Source organism: Triticum urartu, chromosome 5A (assembly GCF_056163025.1).
Source record: "Triticum urartu cultivar PI428250 chromosome 5A, HENAU_Tu73, whole genome shotgun sequence".
NCBI lineage: Eukaryota > Viridiplantae > Streptophyta > Magnoliopsida > Poales > Poaceae > Triticum > Triticum urartu.
Window position 1 is genome coordinate 674667236 of NC_141877.1, and position 24638 is coordinate 674691873.

Here is a 24638-nt window from a genome sequence, read left to right on the forward strand (position 1 = left end):
TTTTATTTGAACAAATTGAGTATCCAGGAACATGCACATGGCCTGCGAATTGAGTAATAGGTCGAAAACAAGGAAGAACTTCTCATGAAAATTGGTGCACGGGCACAAGCAAAAGAAAAGGCCTAATTTTTTTTGTAAACACACATGTATATTATGTAAATGTAAAATCCCAAGGACTAGTTCAATTCCAGAGAAATGCAAGCAATCGTATTGGACTGCTAGGCTCACTATGCCAAGTTAAGTTCCTCCCAAGTATTTTCATCATCACCAGAGCCACAAGATAAGTGATAAAGATAGTAGCACATAGCTCCTTTATCAATTTCATTTTGAAACTTATCAGGGTCTAACAATGTTGAATAAGTAGTATAACATTTTACTTTCACTCGTGGAGTACAAGAAAAAAGACAAATATGTAATTTCAAATGGGCCTCTTTTTTTTGTTGGGCCAGAATTTTTGTTGTTTCGTACAGCTTACAAATTACTTTTTTTTCAAAACAAAATTCCATGGATCTGTAGTGATGAACAAAACAAATTTCCACGGGTTTTTTTTTGAAACTTTTAAATATGTCTTTTTTTAAAACGAGCACCAAAGATTCGCACTCCACCACTAGAATTGCATTGCGGAACGTGGTGTAAATGACTAGGCTACGCACCAAGATTCTTCGAGCCAATGAACACTACTGGTGAAGAGCCAGTGAGGCAATTGCCACATGTGCAGTGCAGCTCGGCGATCGGATCCTGCTAAACCAAAAATAAACATCTCATCACCATTTATTTTACTCCTACTGATTAAGTGTAGCAGAGTGGATCCAAATCCAGGAAAGAATCCCAACTGCATGCATCCACCTGGCTGGAAGGAGATTCTTCAGGCCCACCCTCCCCCTCCGGTGGGGTGGCTCACCACCGTCGCTCTCCTTCCTTCCTCTACAGTTCCAGCCCCAGCCCCACAAAGCCCACGGTTTTATATAGCCAAAGCGTGGTGAACCCGAGGCCGAGCGTGGCAATTAAAACTAGCTAGCGGTAGCGGCCAGACCCAATACTTATCCGGGAGCGTGGCGTGCCGTGGCCGGCGTCCGGCGAGGAGAGGGGGATCACGGGGAGATAGCTCTTGTTTGCTGAGGCGGGCTTGGTGTGAGCGTGTGACGGTCGGCCGGTCGATGGAGATGCCGAGGTCGCCTGGAGCGGGCGCGTTCCGGTTTCTTGGCCTGCTCAAGCAGCCGGAGGCGGGCCACGACGGCGCTTGCTTCGAGCTGGACGAGAGCGACGTCATGTGGCCGGCCGGCGGCGGGGACGTGGACGGGTGGGAGGCCGCGCCGGTGGCCGAGGCTGCAGTGGCCCCGCGGCGCGCCAGCGCGCGGCGCCGCTCGGCGCACGCCGTGCCACAGAGTTTCGGGCTGTCGTCGCTCCTCGCCGAGGGCGACGGCGGCAGCGTCGAGGGGCAGCAGCTGCACGCGGGGATGGCCCTGGCCGTGCCTTCGAGGCCGGGTCACGGCGCCGCGACACCGACACCGAGGCAGTCGGCGCCGGTGAGGGTGCCGGTGTGGCCGGGGCAGGCGGCCAGGCCCAGGGACAAGGCGAAGCGCGGCGCCAAGGAGGCAGAGGAGTCCGAGGAAGACGAGGAGGGCGGGGAGGAGATGGTGCCGCCGCACGTGGTGGCGGCGCGGCGGCACGCGCGGTCGTCGTCGGTGCTGGAGGGCGCCGGGCGGACGCTCAAGGGGCGCGACCTCTGCCGCGTCCGCAACGCCGTGCTCCGCCAGACCGGCTTCCTCGACCTCTGAACCTCATCTCAACAACAAGAAGAAGAAAATGCCTGCATACCGGCCGGCCGGCCGGCGCGATCCACAGCCACCGATGATGGTCAACATCCATTAATCCCCGTCGATCACTGGCGCGCGTCCTAATCGATGAGCTCCTGCCATTCCAGCAGCTGCCATGCATCCTCCCCTGCATCCATCTGGTCTGGTCTGGTCTTCAGAGTGACCAAACAAAACCCTCTGTTCATGTCTGAAACTCTGGATACTGCCCGAATTGAATTCAATACATTCAATTTCATTTGTTCGAGTGTTTGCTGCTGTTGACTGAAAATTATTCATCAAAACTTGCAAAATTATATACCAAAACTCACAAAAATTACAGTATCTGCCAAAGCTCAGAGGATCGAGATCTGCAAGAGTTTTGTATTGGTTTCATGCATCTGGAATCAATCCACACATACAGTAAGTAATACTCCCTCCGTTTGGAATTACTTGTCGCAGAAATGGATGTATCTAGACGTATTTTAGTTCTAGATACATCCATTTCCGAGACAAGTAATTACAAACGGAGGGAGTATTTTATCCTCAATGTGGCAGCCAAGGTCCCAAACAATACTTACCTCTGCTAAGCCCATTGTGAGAGTGTGATGTCAACATGGCGGCACATATACTACAAACTAGGCACTTGATTAAAGAAGAAGAAGGCATGACTTTGACATGAGGGCATCTCCAGCCGCGTCCCCAACAGACCCTCCTCAAGCGATTTTGCCACGCCGGCGCCAAAAAAAGGCCCCAGTCGCGCCTCCAGAAGCCCGTTTTTCGCCGGCTCAGGCCAAAACTGGTGCCGGCGGACCCAGGCCGAACCCGGCGCCCTGGGGGGCGCTTGGGGAGCCGGCACAAGCGAAAAAGGCGCGTGGGCCCGCCCTGGAGGCGACCCGAGGGCCTTTTCCCGCCGTTTCTTGACGCTTTTCCCTCTCATCTCTTCCGCTCGCTCGCCTTCCTCCCGCCATTCTCTCCCTTTCTCCCGCCAAACCCCCTCCCGCTCGCCTTCCAGTCGCCGCCATGCCGCCGAAGAAGTACGTCATGCCTCGCACGGCGGCAACCGCGACTGGCGCCGTGGCCCAGCCGAAGCAGAGGAAGCCGAGGGCGCCGCCATCGAAGCCACCGGGCCTGTCGAACGCCGAGTGGAGGGTGGAAGTTCAGCGACGCGAAGCAGCCACCGCCGACCGAGGTAGTGGATCTCAGCGGCGACATGGAGGCCGAGCTCGGCTACGTCTACGGCGAGGACGCGCAGGAACCCGAGGAGGAGGAGGAGGAGGAGGACGAGGAGGAGGAGGAGGAGGACCCCGCCAAGTGAATCATTGCGCACGCGAACTTGCGGCGTGCGGCGCTCTGTTTTTTGTAACGCCAGACTACGTCCGATCGCCGGATTTGCGGCGTTTTTTGAGAGCGGAAACGACCAAGTTTAAATTTCCCGCATCCTGGGGCCGGCGCTTGGGGGCGTGACTGGGAGCTAGGTCGCCCCCAGGGGCCGAACTAGCGCCGGCACGCCCCCAGGCCGCTCTATTTAGACGCCCTGGGGGCCCGAACGACTGGAGATGCCCTGAGCGATGCAGAATCATTCATTCTATAAACCCTACAACAGCAGCACTAGCACATCATCATCCATCATCAACCAACCATGCACCCTAGATAGATAGATACATGTACTTCCTCTGTTTCTAAATATTTGTCATTCTAGAGATTTCAACAAGTGACTACATACGGAGCAAAATGAGGGTAGGATATTTGTCACTCTAGAGATTTCAACAAGTGACTACATACAGAGCAAAATGAGTGAACCTACACTCTAAAATATATCTGTCTATAACTCTATATACATCCATATATATGTGGTAGTCCATTTGAAATCTCTAAAAAGACAAATACTCCCTCCGTCCCAAAATTCTTGTTTAAGAAAATAAGAATTTTGGGACGGAGGGAGTATTCAAAAACGGAGGGAGTACTATATAAGTATAAAACACCCACACTAGCTAGCTTGGCATCTGCTGCTAGGGGAGGGTGGTTGTGAATTTGACACCAGCATACTATGCAGCATGATGCAACTTTTTGCTTGTATTTATTCAATTCAATCAGTGGGCACCAATTATATCATCTCAGCTCCTCCCACATTGTCACATGGGATGTGGAGTACCATAGAACTATAATTGAGAGAGATGGAATCCAATTGGCCTCTCACCTTGGCTCAGGTATCCCGGCCCAATCATGCTTGCATTCCTCCTCTCCTCTCCAACAGTGGTGTGGTGGGGTTGGTAGCGCACCTACACTACACTTTGGGAATTGTTTTTGTCGCCCAGTTGCGGCTTGCTTCACGGCTACCTCCCACAAAATGTTTGTATGATTCAGATCCCTATGTCCTACTGTATTATTTTTGTGTGTACTACTGGACAGTGCATTCAGATTCATTGGTCAAGCTTTTCACCAACACCCTTATATTCTCCGAGACGAAGAGCAACAAGGCGCTGGTGCCCGTACAACAGCAAAACGTAATAATGTCCTAAGCACAGACAATTGTTGAAAATAGACAATTTTACCATCCAATTGTTTGATATTAACTTACATTGCCACATGTAAAAATGTTATACTCCACACTACAAAAGACTGTTAAACAAATTATACTAGTATTCTTTAAAAAAATTTGGGATTTTTAATGACTTCAAACATAAAACACATCCAAATCACATAGAAATCTGTTTCAACCAGAGTCTTATTAGGTGCACGCGCATAGAAAAATGTTGGTTCTATATGATAACAAATGTATATGTTAAAACGCAATAATATATATAGTGAATACAGTTGACAAGATTAAGTTTAGTTTAAGCCTTCTACGTATTTGACAAATGCATAACACTTCTTTTGGAAAACGTGACATTTTTAACGTGGGCTACTCTTTTATTTTATAAACATTTCTTGTCACATACCAGCTTATTTTTAAAGACTCCACAAAAATATTTTATTTTTTTGGAGTGCATGTTTTATACATGCTTAAATATTTCGATACACTAGACCTTTTTTACAACATTTTTTGAATACACAAAGTTTTAGTTTGATATATGTGAAAATTTTATTTTTGTAATACAAGGATATTTATTTCCACATATGTCAATGTTGAAAAACAAATATGGACATGTTTTATAATATACACAGACACTTATTTGGTATACGTAAACATTTTGATTCTTATTTTTCGCATGATTATATAAAAATAGTGAGGTACGTATGTATTAAAAGTCTCCTCACAAACAATATATGTACGTTTTAGAGATTTTATATAAAAGAAAAAACAAGCTATACATGCTAATGGGCCGCACCATGTGTCAGCCCATGTATGGCTGCTTCGGACAACGCTGGCCTATTATTGCTCACTACATGCGTCACACAGGCCCCCATGAAGGGTGATAGCCCAACAAGCAAATCTGACGATGCAATATACTCACACCTTTCCTTCAGTTTTTTTGTTTTACACCTGACTCAAATTTCTGGTGGTGTCCAATTTTTCTCCATAAAGTTAAATACTTTCTAGAGAGATACTAACGAGCAGTAAAAACAGATAAAACAAACAAAGCAATGTAAGAATTACATGTGCTGCACTTAATCGACTTCTCCATTGTCGATGGTGAAAAAGCATTGGTGTGTATCAAACAACAAGCTCTTGCGGGAAAAACCATGTCGACATACTCCCTATTCTTTCTTTGGAGGTCTGAGATTCTGCATCCATCACGTCATGCTTGTTCACGAAGTACCATATCAGTTCATCCTCGTCACTAACTGCAGCAATGTATCTCGAGTGACGTTTATTTACGTAGAGTGTGCCTGTCACGTTCGTTGGCACCCACTTGCCCGTATCCAAGTCTGCCTCTAGGACCTCCACCTCGAGCGTGGACGAGTTGTTGAGTAAATGTGATATATGTTGTTTCCGCCTTAGCATGAGCAGCTTGCCATTCGACTTGATGAGATGTCTAGTGGTCATTATGTAGTCCCTCGGTTCACAGGGCATGCCATCGTACTCGTAATCCTCCTCATCCTCCCAACACTCTGGCATCAAACAACCACCTTTGTAATAATTGGTCTCGTCATCCACAGGTTGCCATGGTGCCTCATCATCGATATCATACTCATAAAGACCATCTAGGACAATTAACTCCATGTCGCTCCCCGACTCTTCTTCGCCCTCGTTTCTCGAGACTTCTTGATGGGCATTGTCCTTGAAGGTATCTTTCTCGTTCTCGTATTTGTCCATTATTGCACTATCATCGCCAGACCCATCTATGACAGTGAATTGTTCTTCATCCACCGTATTAAGGCTTGACAACTCGTTGTAACCCACCTCTTCTCTGATGTCATTGCTCGACACTTCACCTTCGTCTCCATCTTCCTCGTTGTAGCTTGACATCTCATGGTATTCCACAACGTCCTCCTCCTCATCACTGCTCCACACTTCTCCATCGTCTTCCACCTCATCACCACCGATAAAACACTCAACACTCATGTTATCTTCTTCGCCTTCGTTGCTCACGACTTCTTGATGGGCATTGTCCTCGAATGTATCTTTCCCGTTCTCATATTTGTTCATTGTTGCATTATCATAGTCAGACCAGTCCATGACACCGAATTCTTCTTCACCCACCACCACATTAAGACTTGAAGCTTTGTCAGCATTGCTTGACACTTCACCATCATCTTCACCTTTCTCGTTGGGGCTTGACGCCTCCCAGTATTCCAGCTCCTCACCGCTCCATGCTTCTTCATCGTCTTCCGCATACGCCTTGTCACCACCGACAACATACTCAACACCTATAACATCAGGTATACCATCTTCATCCACGTCAAGGCACATCACAACAAGTTCCCTTTGAACAATGATCCCGTAGAGATCGCCGTTAAGAAAAGCGACGTCAAATACGGAGTAATAGGGCATCTCTCCCCGTTCGGGCAATCATACACCAGACTTTCCTGGACGACACAAGATAATGGGATAGTTGTTGTTGTTGGTCGTCACGGCGACGAGATCATCTTGGTCAGACCGCATGAGCACCTTGCGGATCTCGAAGCTGTCCGAGACCTTTCCGATGACAGAGTCCAGCCCAGGGAGCGGCACGATGGCGTTGGTGAAAGGGTTGTGCAGAAGATAGTTGCGCCGCCCCGTGATGGCGTCGGAGCGGTAGAGCGCGAGCCAGCTGCCGTGGGCGCCTATGAATCCCGTGTTGTCTGGGAACGGAACACGCCGGTGAAAACCGCAGTAGTAGTCCATGAAAATGCCGTCTGCGTGGATGATCCACGACAGCCCTGGAGGCACATGGTCACGCACCGCCGAGTGCCATGGACGGCACACGGCACGGAAGCGGGCACGGTCGTCGGGGAAGGAGAGGCGGCCGATGAGCAGTCCTAGGAGCTCCGACGGAAGATCGGCCCACCGTTGAGAAGGCCGCGAAGCCGACGCCATGGTTGGAGTCGATCTTATGCTGCGCCAGCGGCGGTGTTCGACTACTAGCGCAGCGCAGAGATAAAAGATGCGTTGGTAATAAATATAGATACAGGGAAAGGAGATCCGATCGATATGGGGAATCTGTAAAAATCCACGTCGAGACGGACAAGGTTAAGAGACGGCCTCGACCAGGTTATATATTGAAAAAAATATATGCTATTTCAAACCACGGGCAATCATGAGATGGACTATATCTCTCTCCCGTGATGATGTGTTGCCGGCTCTAAACGTGCATCTATAGAGAATTGCGGTTTATTTTATTTGTTTTTGTGCGCCAAAAGTCATATACTACCTACGTTTTTATTTACTTCTTTTTTGAACACCTGTTTTTATTTACTTCGTATATTGGTTTTGTCTCCGGTCTAACTTTCCAAACTTTGACCAAGTTTGTAAAAAATAAATAACATCCACAATACCAAATCAATGCCATTAGAATCATCATTCAACATATATTCATACCATTTATATTTTTTATTATGAAAGTTAAGATTGTTCTTGATAAATTTGGTCAAACTTTAGAAAATTTGACTGAGGTAAAAGTTAATATACTGAAAAAATAAAAACGGAGGGAGTATTAAATAAAGTGGACCCTAATGAGAATTTTCTACAGTTGCTCTAAGCATGGATTGTCCCTATCACATCCTTTTGGAACTCATAATTGTTGCAGATGCACGTATATTATGTATAGACAAATAACAAGTTCTCCATTATGAATAAAAAATAAACATCACATTAATTAAACAACTAACTCTCGTGGGAAAAACCACGTTGACATCCTCCCAATTATTTCTTTTGGGGTTTGAGACTCTTGGTCTATTACGTCATGTACATGTGCGAAGTAGCAGATTAATCCATCCTCCTCGTCACTAAGTGCAGGAACATATGTTGAGTGACGGTCGCTCACGTACAATGTGCCTGTCATCTCCGTTGGAACCCACTCACCGGCGTCCATGTCCGCCTCTACAACATCCATCTCGAGTGTGTAGCTTCTAGATGTATAAGGGCATCTTCAGCCGTTGCCCCCCCCCCCCACCCCCCCCCCCCCAGGACGCATAAAAATCGCCCCCTGGGGGCGAACCAGCGATACAATCGGCGCTGGGGGCGGTTTTGCGCCCAGTCGTCGCCCCCAGGCGTCGAAATTGGCCCACTTTGCAGCCCAATTTCGGCGAATAAAGGGCCCATATGGGCGAGAATACCAGCTACATTTAAAGGTAAATCGTTTGCTACCCTTGACCCTAATGAACTTGCTTCTTATACTACTAAAGTGGATCTTTGTATTGGTAATAGTAAGGAAGAGCAAAAAGATATTATCCTTGACCTAATTGACAAGGAAAAAATTAGATGTCTGCAATTTGCTAATGAAAATCCAGAGATTGTTCTCCCTGACAATTTAGATTTGATGGATCTGAGTGTTCCTACCTTTGTTCCTAGGAAGGAGGATTTACCATATACTGGATCGGTTGGCACTGCTGGTTCAGTTATGGAATGCCCAATCTTGAATAATAAGAAAAAGCCGTGTGGCTTATCTCACCCATTTAAAGTTAAATGATAGGAGCTTTTTGGAATATTCGCGGTCTAGGTCAACCTGGAAAAATTCAGTGCCTAGGAGATTTTATCTGTAATAACCATGTGGATTTCTTGTGTTTCTCTGAAACCAAAAGAGCAATCATTGACACTTATATCCTTAACAGCATAGCTGGCAGGATAATCTTTGATTGGCATTATCTGCCTGCGATTAACACGGCTGGTGGGATCCTTGTGGGTCTTAGAAATGATCTGTTTGAAGTTATTGGTTTTGTTAATAAGAAATCTTGCATTGTTGCAACTCTGAAAAATAAAGCAGATGGTTTCATTTGGCATCTTATTGCTGTATATGGTACATCTTATAATGAATTTAAACTAGAATTCATTGCTGAATTGCATGAGGTTATGGAGGGGCTCACTTACCCAGTTTTACTTGGGGGTGATTTTAACTTAGTCAGGTCCACGGCTAACAAGAATAATGGTGTTATTAATAATCAGTTTTCGTACCTCTTCAATGATTGGATTAACAAATGGTCTCTTATGGAGATCAATGTGGCAAATAGGAAGTATACTTGGAGTAATAACCAAGACAAACCTATTTTTGCCACTATAGATAGAGTTTTTACTTCTCTTTCCTGGGATGCTCACTTTCCTTTGTCAGTAGTTTCTGCACTTCCTCGGGTGGGGAGTGACCATGCACCTTTGCTTTTGGACACAGGGGCACGGAGGGTTACCTCCCCCAAGATTTTTCGTTTTGAGAAATGGTGGCTTGACCACCCTGATTTTAAGAAAATGGTGATTGACACCTGGAACACCCTTGTTCCTGGAGAAACAGCTATAGATATTTGGATGAATAAAAGTAAGCTATTTAGGAAGAAAGCTAGAGGGTGGAGTATTAACATTGAAGCAGTTAGTAAAAAAAGAAAGAGGGAGCTTTTGCTCGAGTTCGACATTCTTGACGTGTTCTCTGAGAGAAACCAGATTGATGATAGGGATAGGATCATGATGGAGGAAATTAAAAAAGAACTTGCTCAAATCTGGAGCAAAGAGGAAACTGCCTTGTGGCAGCGATCCAGAGATCGTCGAATTATTGATGGGGACAAGAATAATGCTTATTTTCACACATTGGCCAACCATAGACATAGGAAGAATCATCTTCCCGAGTTAGTTGGGGATAATGGTCCAGTTTACACCACTTAGGAAATGTTGGGGGTAGCTACCACCTATTATAAAAACTTGTTCTGTTTTGAAAATAAACACAATATTTGTCTCGGTCCTTCCTTCTGGGAGAAAAATGAGTTGGTTACTCAAGAAGAGAACGACCATTTGCAAAAAAAACTTTTCTGAGGAAGAAATTAAAGAGGCGATCTTTGGGTCTTATGCCCATGGCGCTCCAGGCCCAGATGGACTATCTTTTCTGTTTTATCAAACCTTTTGGGAGGTTATTAAAACTGACTTCATGGCCCTGGTCAGAGATTTTGAAGAGGGCAAGCTAGACTTACAACGTTTGAATTTTGCCTTGATTGTTCTTATTCCAAAAGAACCTGATGCCAGGGAAATGAAGAAGTTCCGGCCTATAAGTCTGAGCAATTGTGGGATTAAAATTTTCTCTAAAGCCATGACCAATAGGGTATCCCCCGTAGGACGTAGATTGATTTCTTCTAATCAAACTGCGTTCATTAAGGGGAGATACATCTTGAAGAGTGTGGTTATGGCACATGAGGTGATCCATGAAATTAAAAAATCAGGCTCACAGGGTTTAGTTCTTAAATTGGATTACGAGAAAGCGTATGATAGAGTTAGTTGGGAGTTCCTATTTGATATGCTTCATTCGAGAGGTTTTGGTCCGAGGTGGATTTCTTGGATCAAAAGTACTCTCATCAATAGCACGTTTAGTGTGAGAATAAATGACACTACTGGTCCCTACTTTGTAGGAGGTAAAGGTCTCAAACAAGGGGACCCGCACTCTCCTCTATTATTTAACTTGGTTGCTGATGTTTTTACTAAAATGCTCAAAAAAGCTGCTTCTCAAAATTTAATATCTGGGCTTCTGCCTCATGTGATTCCTGGAGGTGTGGTTAGTCTGCAATATGCAGACGACACTATACTTTTTTTTGGAGAATTCTACTCAAAAAGCAAGAAATTTTAAATGGCTTTTGTCATGCTTTGAAAACCTGTCTGGGATGAAAATTAATTTCCACAAGAGTGATCTCATGACTATCAATGTGGATGATGCAGTTGCTAAGGAATTTGCTCAAATATTTTGCTGTAAAAAAGGCTCTTTCCCTATTAAATATCTGGGAGTGCCTCTGCACTATGATAAGTTAAAAAAGGAGGATTTACAGCCTATTATTGATAGGATCATTAAGGGCATATCTGGCTGGTTGGGGAGATATCTCACGTATAAAGGGAAAATTATATTACTATGTGCTTGTGTGATTAGCATTCCTGCTTACTTGATGTCTGTGATCAAGTTTCCTAAGTGGGCAATTAATGCCATTAACTCCCAATGGCTCATTTCTTTTGGGGAAATATAGGAGACCAACACAAGTACCACCTGGCTAATTGGGGCCTAATTACTAGGAAGAAGGAATTTGGAGGTTTGGGGGTGCCTAACATTAGAGAGTATAATATGGATTTACTAGCCTCTTGGGGTAAAAGATTTTTTAATAATCCTGACTTAGATTGGGTTAAACTTCTCTTGTACAAGTACAGAGTTAACTCTCCTAATCTGCTCTGGGCTAAAAGTGAAGGGGGCTCTACCTTTTGGAAGAGCATAACTTGGGCCCTGGCTGCTGCAAAAATCTTTTATAGATGGAAGCTGGGCGATGGAAAACTCATTAGTTTTTGGCATGATGTGTGGGTGGGGGATTGTTCCCTTAAGGTACAATTTTGGGATTTATTTAGTATTTGTAACCAAACTGACAGTATAGTAGCCCAAGTGTGGGATGGTAATGATTTAAAATTAACCTTTAGAAGATGTGTTGATCTTCGTGGTATGAACCGCTGGGAACAACTTGTTTATGTGATCAAGCAAAATCCTCCTCTGGATGGAGTGGATACCCTGATTTGGGGCTTAGAATCCAATGGGACTTTCTTGGTTAAATCCTTTTATAAACAAATCAATTTTAGTGGGATAGTTCCTGCTATTAGTGATAAAATGTGGAAAATTTTATGTTCGCAGAGCATCCATATTTTCCTTTGGTTATGTGTTCACAATAAGATTCTTACTAGAGATAATCTTGCGAAAAGGAGGGGAGTTGAAGACCCTTCCTGTTTATTTTGCTCTGACTTTGAAACTGTTCAACACCTGTTGTTTGACTGTGTGGTGGCCCAACAAGTTTGGGAATTTGTTGCAGAAGCTTTTGATATTGATAGAATATCTTGTTTTGAAAATATTGTGTCCCTCTGGCATATGCATAAGGAAAATGCTGTTTTGAATATGGTGACAACTGCTGCCTTGTGGAGCCTGTGGAGCCTGTGGAGACTAAGAAATGAGTTTTGCTTTCAGGGGCGCAAATGGAGAAGTATGAAGTGCATTCTTGCAAAACTAAGCTGCTTTTTACACCAATGGAATGTTCTCTGCGACGATGGGCAGGCGACTCTACTGCTACGATGCATCCTTCTGTTGGACAAACGGCGTGGGGAACTCCTCCGGATCGCATGGAGATGATGCTGGGAGAGACCAACTGAAAAACTAGGCGCTGGAGATGACGGATCATTCTTGAAGATCTTCCTTTCGTTTTCCGTCGTTTCTCATTTCTGTTGGTGCTCTGTAATAAGTAAAATTATGCTCCTAGCCTCTAAACTGCTATATGACTTTAGGCTTTTATCGTTGATTTAGCTGCTCTGTAGTAGTCGGATGCTATTATGTAAAACTGGTGTCTGGTGTTCTCTGCTTCATTCTATAAAATGGGGCGGGGGGGGGGGGGGCAACCCCCTTTCTTTCAAAAAAAAAGAAGATCTACGCGCCGCGATCACTTGGATGATAGCCGCATTAGGACCTCCCGTCCCCTTGTTGATATCTTTTACCACTTCTAGGCAGTCTGATGCTACTACCATATTCTGAATATCAACATCATCTGCTAGGGCAAGAGCTTCACTGCATGCAAAAGTTTCGAGCATCATTGGATCACCAGTTTCCTTTTGTACGTGTAGCATTACTGGGAGAAAGACGAGCGTTCAGGATGGGCTGGCCCGTTAAACGTTTCAACCATTCCGGTTTTGGGAAGGTTTAGCCGATTTTTTCCCCGGTTTGGGAATCTTCCTTCTAGGAGGTTCCTGAAGCGGGTTTTTTTCCTGTTCCTTTTTCTTTTTTAGTTTTTTCCTGTTTCTTTTTCTTTCTTTCGGCACCCTGTATCTTCAAAAAAGAAAGCTATTAATGACCGTTTCGATCAACAAGCACGCCGGCGGCTGTCACTTCCATTTTCTTCTTTTTTCATGTTTATTTTCTTTTTAAAAAAGTTTACTGAGCTTATTGAAAAGAAGCGTAAATTTTCAAAAATGTTTGTGTTTTTCTTAAATTGTTCAAAACTTCAAAACAAATCCTGTTTTCCAATTTTGTTAACAAATTTAGAAAAATTGTCGCCTTTTCCCCAAAAAACGGGGCTTCAAAAATTGTTCACATACGCATTTTTTTAGCATTTTCAAAGCTTTTATTTAGAGTTTAAAAAAATCTCTCTCTTTTTTTTCAAAAATGTCCGTGCTTTCAATTTTAGTTTCGCTCCCGGACGGCGTCCAAGCTTGAGGATTTGGCAGTCTATTTCGATAGAAGATGGTGGATCCAAGCAGTGGCAGAGCAAGACAAAAACCACTGGGGGGCAAAGGTAGATGGCAAAGATCTGGGGGCAAAACACTAATTTTCCTCTCATCTAGGCCCTTCAAAAAATCTTCTCACTTTTCTCCAAAGTTGGGTGGGTGGGTCCCCCTGGCCTCAACATAGCTTCGCCACTGGATCGAAGACCTGTGGTCGTCCATGCGTCCTTTGGTCACCTTTCCCCTGGAAGCAGCTGTGGTAACTGCTCCAGGGCGTTGGTTCGTCCGTAGGTGGTTGACTTCCTGACCGCAAGATAAAAAGTCTTGCCGGCTCTACAGAGGAGCAACGTCGGCACCGGCGCGCCATCGCCTTGTCCTGAAGGTTGTTGTCGGAGATACCCCAGATGTTTGTTTTTGATTTCTTGTTTGTTTGGGTTGTTTTTTTGTAATGTTGGTTCTTTGAATTTATTGAGCTTAGGCTTTTTTTCACTAGTGCTAATTTTTTTGGTTCTTAGATTAGAATAATTTGCTTTTCGAGACAATATAATTATCTGGTAAAAGGCATGAAAATGGAGGTAAAATATGGTAGAAATCAGCCCACTCCGTTTTCACCCAGTTGACAATGGATTGCTCAAACGCGGGAGCTGTTTCTCGCATTCAGCGAGTCTAAAGATTTCTCTCGTTGAAGCATTCCGATTATCGGGCCGGCCCACTGTCGCACAACGAAATAGAAAAACCTTTCAAGAAAACAAGGGTGCGAGCAAACTTGGCCAAAATGGGCCGGCCCGGCCCGGCCTGGGTCCAACGGGCAAGGCACAGCACAGCACGGCCCGGCCAGGCACGCTAAGTACTCGGCCCGGCACGCGTGCTGGCCTCTTTGGCCCAGGCACGACCCCTTCACTACATGGGTCGGCACGTCGGCCCGTTTGTCCCGAGTAGGCACGTCGAGGCACGGGCGCAGCCGCGCAGCATCAATCGTTATTGCCTCATTGGCATTGCTGAAGAAAAAATGATGGTTGGCGACTCCAGGAATAAGGAATTGCAGTGCGCTCTTGAGCTTGTGTCGTGCTAGAGGCACATCGATTTTGCAGGAATAAAGAATTGCAGGCAGGCACGTCCCCCTGGTCCCTGCCTGGCTGCCCCCCTGTCCCGGGTATACGGTGTTTCCTAAATGGCGGCCGTTCCTTCATTAATTTCCAAACGGCGCACACCCCTCGCCACGTTTGGGCCGGCCCATTTCAAAAAAAATGGGCAGAAGCTGGGATTCGAACAACCGTTGCCTTAGTTCTACGATAGACGCAATACCACCCGACCTGCTCACATACGTGTGATTAAGTACATGTTTTTCATTCATTTCTTATTTCTTCAGCTTGATTTGTTTTTTCTTTATCCTTTTTTATGTTCGCAATAAAATTCTTCAAATCGATGAGCTTTTTTTTCAATATTGTGAACCATTTTTTCAAGATGATGAACTTTTTCTTAAACTCTTGAGTTATAAGAAAAGATATTTTTTCCCCAAATTTGAAGAAAAAATTTCAATTTTGTGAAGAAAAAAGAACAAATTAACATTTTTTCAAATTCGATGAACTTTTTTTTCAAATTTGATGAATTTTTTTAATATGACGAACTTTCTAAATTTCAATGAAAAAAGTTCATCCATGATTTTCAAATTTGATGAACTTTTTTCAATTCGACAAACTTATTTTTCAAATTCGATGAACCTTTTCAAATTGGATGAACTTTTTTCAAAAATTAATGAACCTTTTCAATTTGGATGAACTTTTTTCAAATCAATGAACTTTTTTTCAAAATCAAAGAACTTTTTTCGAAAATTGATGAACTTTTTTCAATTTATGATTTTTTTTCAAAATTGATGAATTTGTTTCAAAATTTTTATGAACTTTTTTCATTTTTCATGAACTATTTTTTAAATTGATTGACGTTTTTCAAATTCAATGGACTTTCCTTGAATAGGGGCAACATTTTTTGTATGTTCACGAACTTTTTCCCGAAATCTGTGAAGTTTTAATTTTTTGAAAGAAAATCATGTATGGGAAGGTAGTTTTTAAAGTGTTGGAGCTGCATTTGATCACTAGTAACAACATGTTGTAGCGGTTAGCCGAACGCTTGTAGAATGGTATGACTTCCGACTGGCTTTCGAAAGAGAAGCCCACTAAGCTTCCCTGTATGAGCCAGGTATGGTAACCAGCGCAAAAGGCGCCCGTTAGGAGCTCCCCGGGTATACGTAGGTAGCAGTAGGTTTTGCTCAAGAGAAATGTGCTAGTCGTGCCGTGCCGTGCTGGCGCACATGCCTGGCAAGGCAGCCCAGGCACGGCCCACTAGGTCACGTGCCGTGCCGGCTCGTGACGGGCCAGGCAAGCGGGCTATCGTGCCGGCCCGACAATACCGGCCCCTTTGGCTAGGTTTGGGTTTTACGAACGAGCATAGAGCCGTTCAGATACGAGGGGCACACTACTTGAGGTAAAACACTGGAGGTTTTTTTATTTCTTCATTTTTCCTTTTTTGGTTTCTTTGGTTTTTTGTTTGGTCTTGTTATTTTTCTTCGGTTTTGTTTTATTCATCATTATAATTCGATTTTCTCCATTTTTTTTCATTTTCTTCTATGGTTTTTGTTTTGTTTTCTCGATTTTTTGTTTTCCTTTGGTGTTTTCTTATGTTGTCATTTTCACTCTACATTTACGCACATGTCAAAAACATTTTTTGTAACAAGTGATCAACATTTTTTGTATACAAGTTCAACATTTTTCAAATACTTATTCAACATTTTTTCATATACTTGTTCAAGTTATTAATACTTACTCAACATTTTCAAAAGCTTGTTAAACATTTTTATTTTATATACCCATTCAACATTTTAATACATGTTTTTTTGAGGGGTTCACAGTTTGTACATAGGAGTATTTGAATAATTTGAACAAGTATATGAAAACAAGACAAACATGGTGCCCATTTTGTTTCCGCTCCGTTTTAACTGACCGCCGTTTGATAAAAAAAAACCTCCGAAGGCGATCTCGTTTGGGCCCAAAAGCTTAAACCGCCAGAAAAGAAAACCCTACTCCCTTCCTTCAAAAAAAAAAAAAAACCCTACTCCCCTCTGCTCCCACTCCTCCGCCCCGCCATGGCCGCCGGCGACCGCCGCCTCCGGCTGGGCTCCTACCTCGGCGAGGTCTCCGCGCTCTCCTTCCTCCCCTCCTCCCTGCGCTCCCTCCTCCTCGCCGGTAACTTCCCCTCCCTCCCCTCCCCCTCCCCCTCCCCCTCCCTGCGCTCCGTACGCTCAGCTCAGCTATTACGCCGCGCGCTCTCGCAGGGACCGGGTCGGAGCTGCTCGTCTACGACGTGGACGTCGCCAGGCTCGTCGCCTCCTTCCGGGTCTTCGACGGCGTGCGCGTCCACGGCATCCAGCCCCGCGGCTCGCCCCCTGCCGACGGGCTCACCCTCGCCGTCTTCGGCGAGAGGAGGGTGAAGCTCCTCAGCCTCCGCGTCGACGCCGAGGATGGCGGGGCGGTCGCCGTGCGGCTGGAGCTGGAGCAGAGGCTCCCCGGGTTCGACCACTGGGTGCTCGACGCTTGCTTCCTCGAGGTATGCACGCTCGGTCGTGCTGTCCGGTCCCTGCATTCGCGCAGGGAAGCTTCGTTTTCCTCTGCCATTCATGTTCGTTTGTTTTCGGCGCAGGTGGACAGGCTGCTTGCGATCGGTTTGAGCGACAATTCAGTGGCATTGTGGGATTTGACGGACCATGTGTTTGTTACCCGAGTGAATTCTCCAGGTTCGACGACAATCGATGTGTTGCCCTAAGGTTCGAAACTATATTCTCTACGCCAGAATTTGTATTGATATACTTGCTTCTGGTGTGTTTTGTGGATGCAGAGAAGTGCCTTCTGTATTCAATGAGAATGTGGGGGGACTCTGTTCAATCCCTCCTCGTGGCGTCTGGTACCATTCTAAACGAGGTAATCTTATAATGCAACAAAATTTTGAGACACACAGAGTTTTGTTTTTATGTATGAACATTACCATAACTCATTAACTCCATCATATCTGTTTTCAGATTCTTATTTGGAAATTGGTACCCGAAACCCTGAGTACTTCGTTATTAAGCTCGGACGAGTTGGGTGCTACTGGTGTAGATAACAGTGAAAATGTTCATCTTAGTGATAATAAATACATGGCTGTTCATATTGGAAGGCTGAAGGAACACGAAGGTTCAATATTTCGAATAGCTTGGTCCTCTGATGGATCAAAGTTCATGTCCGTTTCTGATGATCGCAGGTCAGGTTCATTCTGGCTTTCACTTCTCTGCATTATCTGTGTCAGATTTCCTTTGCTGAAGTATCTGTATCTAGCTTCTGGAACTTTATTGTTTCAAATGGCCGTCTTTTGTAATATTGATCTTATGTGCTTGGCTTCATTGTTATGGCAGTGCTCGCATGTGGATGTTAAGTTGTCAGCCACAGGATCTTACCAATCAAACAGCCAAAATTGATGATGTGGACATTATACCCAAACTGACACTTTTCGGACACAGTGCTAGAATTTGGGATTGTTGCATATCTGATTCTGTAAGTTTGTTGCACTTTGCCTTTTCATCTTTCAGTTTTGAAGGTGGATTTGCCATTATGCTTGTTTAGCGACGGCCATTTTCTCAGTTCTTTTCTACTCACAACTCTGTCATGGACACATACCATATTATTGCATTAATGCTTTTTTTGCGACAAAAGGGGAACTTGATCATCTAGCTGTTATTGTAGACGAAATACAGCTTACTGTTTTCACCTCAACTTGCCTTTTAGATAGTTATAACTGCTGGTGAGGATTGTACTTGCTGCATTTGGGGCATGGATGGAAAGCTAATCAAAACATTCAAAGAACACATGTAAGTTGGGAAGATCAACTTAGATAAAGTGTAAGGCGAGCAAATTAAGTATGTCGGAGTTTGACTACCTTGACTTGCAACAAGTGCTTCCCTTAGTAAAACTTAATTTTCTATGCTGCATCTATTGTTACAGTGGCCGAGGATTATGGCGATGTTTATATAATCCAAGCTCACTAGTTCTGATCACCGCTGGGTTTGATTCTGCAATCAAAGTGCACCACCTACGTAACTCCTCTTTTCATGACATATTGGAAGAAAACGTGGCCCCGGATGGTCTGAAATACGATTCTGAGGTGTTTGAAATATCTTCTCCTATAGTATCAGGACAGCATGGTGCCTTGGATAGGTATGGTGTGCTTCCGTGTTTTCTTGTATTATCTCCATTTTTCATTGTGATATAGTGTGAGTGATTGTTTTTTTGTTTATCACAGCAAAAGCGAATATGTCCGATGCTTACATTTTGTGCAAGAAAATGTTCTCTATGTTGCCACAAACAATGGATATCTGCATCATGCTGAGCTCTCTGATACAAAAGATCCAAGATGGACTGAGGTTATTCAGGTCACTGAGAAAGCACCAATTATATGTATGGATGTAATGACAGGGTGCTCAGACATTTCTTTGGATAAGGAGGATATAATTGCCCTTGGAGACGGTCGAGGAAATGTTACTATCGTCCGTTTAAGCAGTCCCAGTCTTGAACCTAAAATAGATTTATCTGTTACCTGGCCAGCTGAAAAGGATAGGCAACTACTAGGACTATACTGGTGCAAGTCCCTTGAATGTAGGTATGTGGATTATTTCCTATTTACTTTCTGGTTAGCAGGTAATTATTGTTCTCAACAGTTTTTTCCCCTCGCAGCCACATTTTCACAGCTGATCCTAGAGGCGCTCTTAAGTTATGGAACGTAAGGAATGCCCTTTTGTCAAATGGCCATGCGATTACTACAGCTCAGGAGGTTTCACTTGTTGCAATGTTTGAATCTCCCTTTGGGGCTCGAATCATGTGTTTAGATGTATCACTTCAGGATGAGGTAATTCTTATAAACTTGCTCTGTTTCTCACTGAATGCAAAACCATAACAGTGGCTTATATAATATTTCACGCGAATATGAGACGTTCCATAATTATGACTACGGGAACACTAATTGTTTATAGAATACCAGTGCCTGATGTTCTAATAACTATCAAAAGAGAAATGTTACAGTTTGCTGCAAAGAATATATTTTGTTCTCTGATGTAAAAAAAAAGTACATGTTATTTTCTATGCAGATCCTTATAACAGGTGATAAGAAGGGTAACATCGCTGCCTTTCCTTTTCATAAAACATTGGCAGCACATGACAGCAGTGAGGCACAACAGAAGATACCTTTACGTGACCGTTTTAAAGGAGCTCATGGCATTTCTAGTGTCACAAGTGTTCAGATAATCACCTCAGCTTCAGATCATATTGAAATCCACACTGTATGTACAGAGTTTTGTTGTTCTTTCTATTGAAGTCATGAGCTTGGCCTGACATAAACTCCTCTGCTCTGAACATTTTACAGACTGGGGGAGACGGCTGTATTTGCTTCTTCAAGTATGGGAGACATGTCAAAAAAGTTGAATTTGTTGGAATGAGACAATTGAAAGAATTAGGCACCATTCAATCCATCTACGCAAATCATGCCTCTGGTAACCAATTGGTTGGTACCTATGCAATAGGTTTCACCTCTGTGGATTTTATCATTTGGGACCTTGAAAATGATACAAAGGTAAGACATACTGAATAAACTGGACAGTTTGGAAATTTGAATTTGGCAACGGTTGGGCTAATCTAATAATTCTGGATTTGTTTGCCCTTCTATAGCTGGTTCAAATATCCTGCGGAGGATGGCGGCGCCCTTACTCTTATTATCTTGGGACAGTCCCTGAGTATCAAAACTGTTTTGCCTTCGTGAAGGTTTGCTGCCCAGCCCTTGCTTAGCGATGTTTGTGGAAGTGTTTTCTTCACTGTTGTTCTGTGCAAATTTACACACCTCATGAGAATTGACTTCCTAGCAGGACCACAGTATTCATGTCCACAGACACTGGGCACCAGCTCAAGATAGGAAGCTGCTTCCTCAAGTTTTTCATACCCAGTTCCATGGAAGAGAAGTGCATTCTCTTTGCTTCATAGATCCAGCAAGCTATTCACATCCTGAGAGGAGTACAGATTTGTGGATTGCAACCGGGTGTGAAGATGGAACCGTCCGGCTTACAGGGTAAATAAGTTACTATTCATGCATAATAACAAACAAGGGTTAATCAAATACACCTGTTCATTTCAGGTTCTGTTATGAACCATATGATATATGTTGTCTTGATCTTTGTTACAGGTACTCGGCTAGTAGTGCTGGAAAATGGTGCTCATCCAAGCTGCTTGGGGAGCATGTTGGCGGGTCAGCTGTGAGAGATACGTGTTTCATCCCAAAAACATACACATTAGCAGATAAATCGCGCAACTCTAGTGTCAGTTCTGCCGACACTTGGGTCGAAAACAAGGACACCACTTACATATTGATATCTGTTGGATCAAAGCAAGTTCTGACGGCTTGGATTCTAGAACCTAGGATTGCAGAGAACAACAAACAAGTGTGCTCGAGTGGTCTAGATTTAGACACCAAGCAAGGCTCAGAATGCTCAGACAATAGTGATTCAGCCGTTACATTTCAGTGGCTTTCTACCCACATGCCACCAAAGCTTGGCACCAAGAGGTTGAAAGCTGATCATGTAAAGCTGAACTTCGAGGAAGGCGGGAAAGGAAATTCCTCTGCTCAACCCAATCTGGCTATTATGGATCAGATGGAAAATGACTGGCGTTACCTTTCTGTTACAGCATTTCTTTTGAAACATCCGGCTACCGAGTAAGATTTGGCACTGCACTCTTATGAATTGCTCATAAATATAGGGCCCATGGTACTTTCTGTTTCAGCTCTTGGAAGAAATATCTCTCATAAATTGCTCACAAATATAGGGTCTAGGGCACTCTCTGTTTCAGCTCTTGCAAGAAATGACTCATGAGTTGCTCACAAATATAGGGTCTAGAATACTTTCTTATTAGCTCTTGCAAGAAATGAGGGTAATCTAAGCTCTTTGTTTTGTGCCAGGTTGACAGTTTGTTTTGTGGTTGTTGCTTGCTCTGATGCAACAGTTATTGTCCGTGCGCTTCTTTTGCCTTCTCGGCTATGGTAAGCAACATGAGATTTCTGAAGTGGAGTTCCTATTTATCTGTACTAGTCTTGGGGCTTTCAGTTAGCTGTTCCTTTTCTTTGTGTACAGGTTTGATGTTGCCTTGTTGGTCCCACAGGCATCACCAGTTCTTGTGCTACGGCATATTGTTGTCGCCTCTGGTGCCCACTGTGAAGGTCAGTTCTACTCTTCCTTATTTGTTCTGATAATGTTATTAAGCATAATGAAATTCACACATTTGCTTTCAGGTGATGTTTATAATGGCGATAGGTACATTATTGTGAGTGGATCTACAGATGGTAGCATCACATTGTGGGACCTAACAGACACCATTCATGGCTTTATGCAACTAGTATCAGAGACTAAGCCGCACATGGTTATCGACTGCCAAAAGCGGCCCAAGACAGGAAGAGGGAGTCAGGGTGGTCGTCGTCGGTGGCGACCACTGGCAAACAGTTCTGTGAAAAAGGGTAATGAACAAGCATTGCTCCCCAGTGAGAACAATCTGAGTAGCTCGCGCGCTGCTGCAGAGAGTCCACATGAAACTTCAGGAGTGGCAGAAACTGAGGCCATAAAAAACACTGAGGACACAGTTTCAAGTACCCAGTCATGTGATATACCTGAGCTGCAGCCATTGCAGATGTTCTCCGGTGTTCACCAGTCAGGCGTCAACTGCCTCCATGTTTCAGAGATGGAGCAGCGATCAAGCTCTGCACCTGGCTTGTTTTACTGCATCGTAAGTGGCGGTGATGATCAGGCGGTTCAGTGTTTTGTTTTCACATTAGGACCCCCACAGGGCTGCTCAACTAATACGTCAAACATAATCTCGCCTCCTGACAAAGGTGGATTTCAAATACTTGGCCAACACACGGTTCCATCGGCTCACGGATCAGCAGTGAAAGGTATGTCTGACACTGTTAATATCACGGCTTGGTTTAATTAGTATTTCAGTTTAGCAACTGTCCTTGTAAGCTGATGATACAAGCACCTGCGCTTTTACCGTCAGGTATCTGGACGGACGGTGCCTGGGCTTTCTCCACCGGGCTTGATCAGAGAATCAGATGCTGGAAGATGGGCCCGTCCGGCAAATTCATGGAGCATTCCCATGTTATCATCAGCGTGCCCGAGCCGGAAACTCTGGATGTTTTCCATGACCGGTGAGGAGGCTTCACAGCATCATCTATGTTCTTTTTTCTTGGCCGATGAAAATGTGTACGTGATGTTCTCTGTCGTAGTTCCATCTTTACGATTTTCTCACGGTGATTGTTGTTATCTTGTCAGTGGGAGCGGGATATACCACATCGCCGTTGCAGGAAGAGGGATGCAGATGGTTGAGTTCTCGCCGCCTGAAGACGACTCGATGAAGATAGCGTGAGAACAGCCTGAAGGCGCGTCGTGGAATTACTGCAGGCGGGAGGGTGCGCAGTCTGTTTTTTTGGATGATTTGTAACTCCATTTGATGTGTAGCTCTTTTTGAGAGAGGGGATGAATTATAGACAGTCAGCGATCTGGAAATCTGGTGGCATTGAAGGCTGGCTTGATTTGATTGAATGGAAGAGAGAAACCTCAAGTCGTTTCTCATCTGGATCTACTCTCCACTTGACAACCATGTGAATCAATTAATCCCTGTCAAATTTCCCTACATTGGTAAACACAAATACTGAATGTAATATCTATTTCAATGCCGGCAAGACATTAAAAGTATAAATGGCAGCTACTACCTCTGTTTCAGTTGTGCAAACTACTCCCTCAGTCCATAATGTAAGACGTTTTTTGAAACTAGCATGAAGACGCCACCGTGTTGACCTGGCTGCCATGGAGGGTGTCGTCGTCCGTCGCAACACAAATACCACCGATATTGGTCGTAGTCGGTCGGACTTACCACTGTGGACGGCGTCGAGCGTCACCAAGGAAAAAGTACGCCGCGGCTGTTCATGCGTCCTCGACGAGGCCACCGCTGGTTTGATGTCGCCGAGCGCCGGAGCGACATAGTTGTTGGCTTCCTGGTCTTGTTCCGAATGCATGAAAGCCACTTAACAAAATTGATTAGCATATTAGTTTAATCAAAACAAGAAGAATCGAACGAGACATGTATTGATCCATCAGGATCGATTCCTCTCATCTTCTTGTTCTGGCACGGAAGTGCGCGATTGATGGGGAGCCGCTGTCTCGCCTTGCGCCTTCATGGTGTACCAACCTGCTGATTGCATGCCCGTAAAACGCTAGAGATAAAGAGTGCCTCCGTGGTGTACCAACCTGCTGATTGCGTGCCCGTGAAACGCTAGAGATAAAGAGTGTCTCCGTGGTGTACCAACCTGCTGATTGCGTGCCCGTGAAACGCTAGAGATAAAGAGTGCCTCTGTGGTGTACCTGTTGGGTTTCGTAGTAATTTTAAAAAATTTCCTACGCACACGCAAGATCATGTGATGCATAGCAACGAGGGGGGAGTGTGATCTACATACCTAGTAGATCGACAACGGAAGCGTTTGGTTGATGTAGTCGTACGTCTTCACGATCTGACCGATCAAGCATCGAAACTACGGCACCTCCGAGTTCGAGCACACGTTCAGCTCGATGACGATCCCCGGACTCCGATCCAGCAAAGTGTCGGGGAAGAGTTCCGTCAGCACGACGACGTGGTGACGATCTTGATGTACTACAGCAGCAGGGCTTCGTCTAAACTCCGCTACAGTATTATCGAGGACTATGGTGGCTGGGGGCGCCGCACACGGTTAAGGAATAGATCACGTGGATCAACTTTTTTGTGTGTCTCTGGGGTGCCCCTTGCCTCAGTATATAAAGGAGCCAGGGAGAGGGGCCGGCCGACCAAGGTGGGCGCGCCAAGGGGGAGTCCTACTCCCATCGGGAGTAGGACTCCTAGTTGGACAAGGAGAGAGGGGAAAGAGATGGAAGAGAGGAAGGAAAGGGGAGGGGGCGCCGCCCCCCTTCCCTTATC

At 44.7% G+C, this 24638-nt stretch overlaps 2 protein-coding genes and 1 pseudogene across 2 annotated transcripts; 2 read left to right on the top strand and 1 right to left on the bottom strand.

The window, feature by feature from the left end:
- The first annotated feature begins 963 nt into the window (after window positions 1–963).
- LOC147973986 (uncharacterized) lies at window positions 964–2054 on the top strand. Its single transcript, XM_087522314.1, has one exon. It carries the CDS (start codon window positions 1158–1160, stop codon window positions 1776–1778), a length of 621 nt encoding a protein of 206 aa, XP_087378440.1. The 5' UTR covers window positions 964–1157; the 3' UTR covers window positions 1779–2054.
- A 3397-nt stretch (window positions 2055–5451) lies between these two features.
- Window positions 5452–7257, bottom strand: LOC147973987 (uncharacterized; annotated as a pseudogene).
- A 9378-nt stretch (window positions 7258–16635) lies between these two features.
- On the top strand, window positions 16636–23423 carry LOC125511579 (uncharacterized). The gene is made up of 20 exons (XM_048676988.2): window positions 16636–16817; window positions 16907–17178; window positions 17272–17365; window positions 17467–17549; window positions 17648–17868; window positions 18020–18158; window positions 18390–18472; window positions 18606–18818; window positions 18904–19260; window positions 19335–19506; window positions 19745–19936; window positions 20020–20226; window positions 20322–20414; window positions 20516–20715; window positions 20830–21357; window positions 21601–21681; window positions 21773–21858; window positions 21931–22584; window positions 22689–22839; window positions 22964–23423. The coding sequence occupies exons 1-20, from the start codon at window positions 16718–16720 to the stop codon at window positions 23055–23057; spliced, it is 4020 nt and encodes a 1339-aa protein (XP_048532945.2). The 5' UTR covers window positions 16636–16717; the 3' UTR covers window positions 23058–23423.
- The last annotated feature ends 1215 nt before the right edge of the window (window positions 23424–24638 follow it).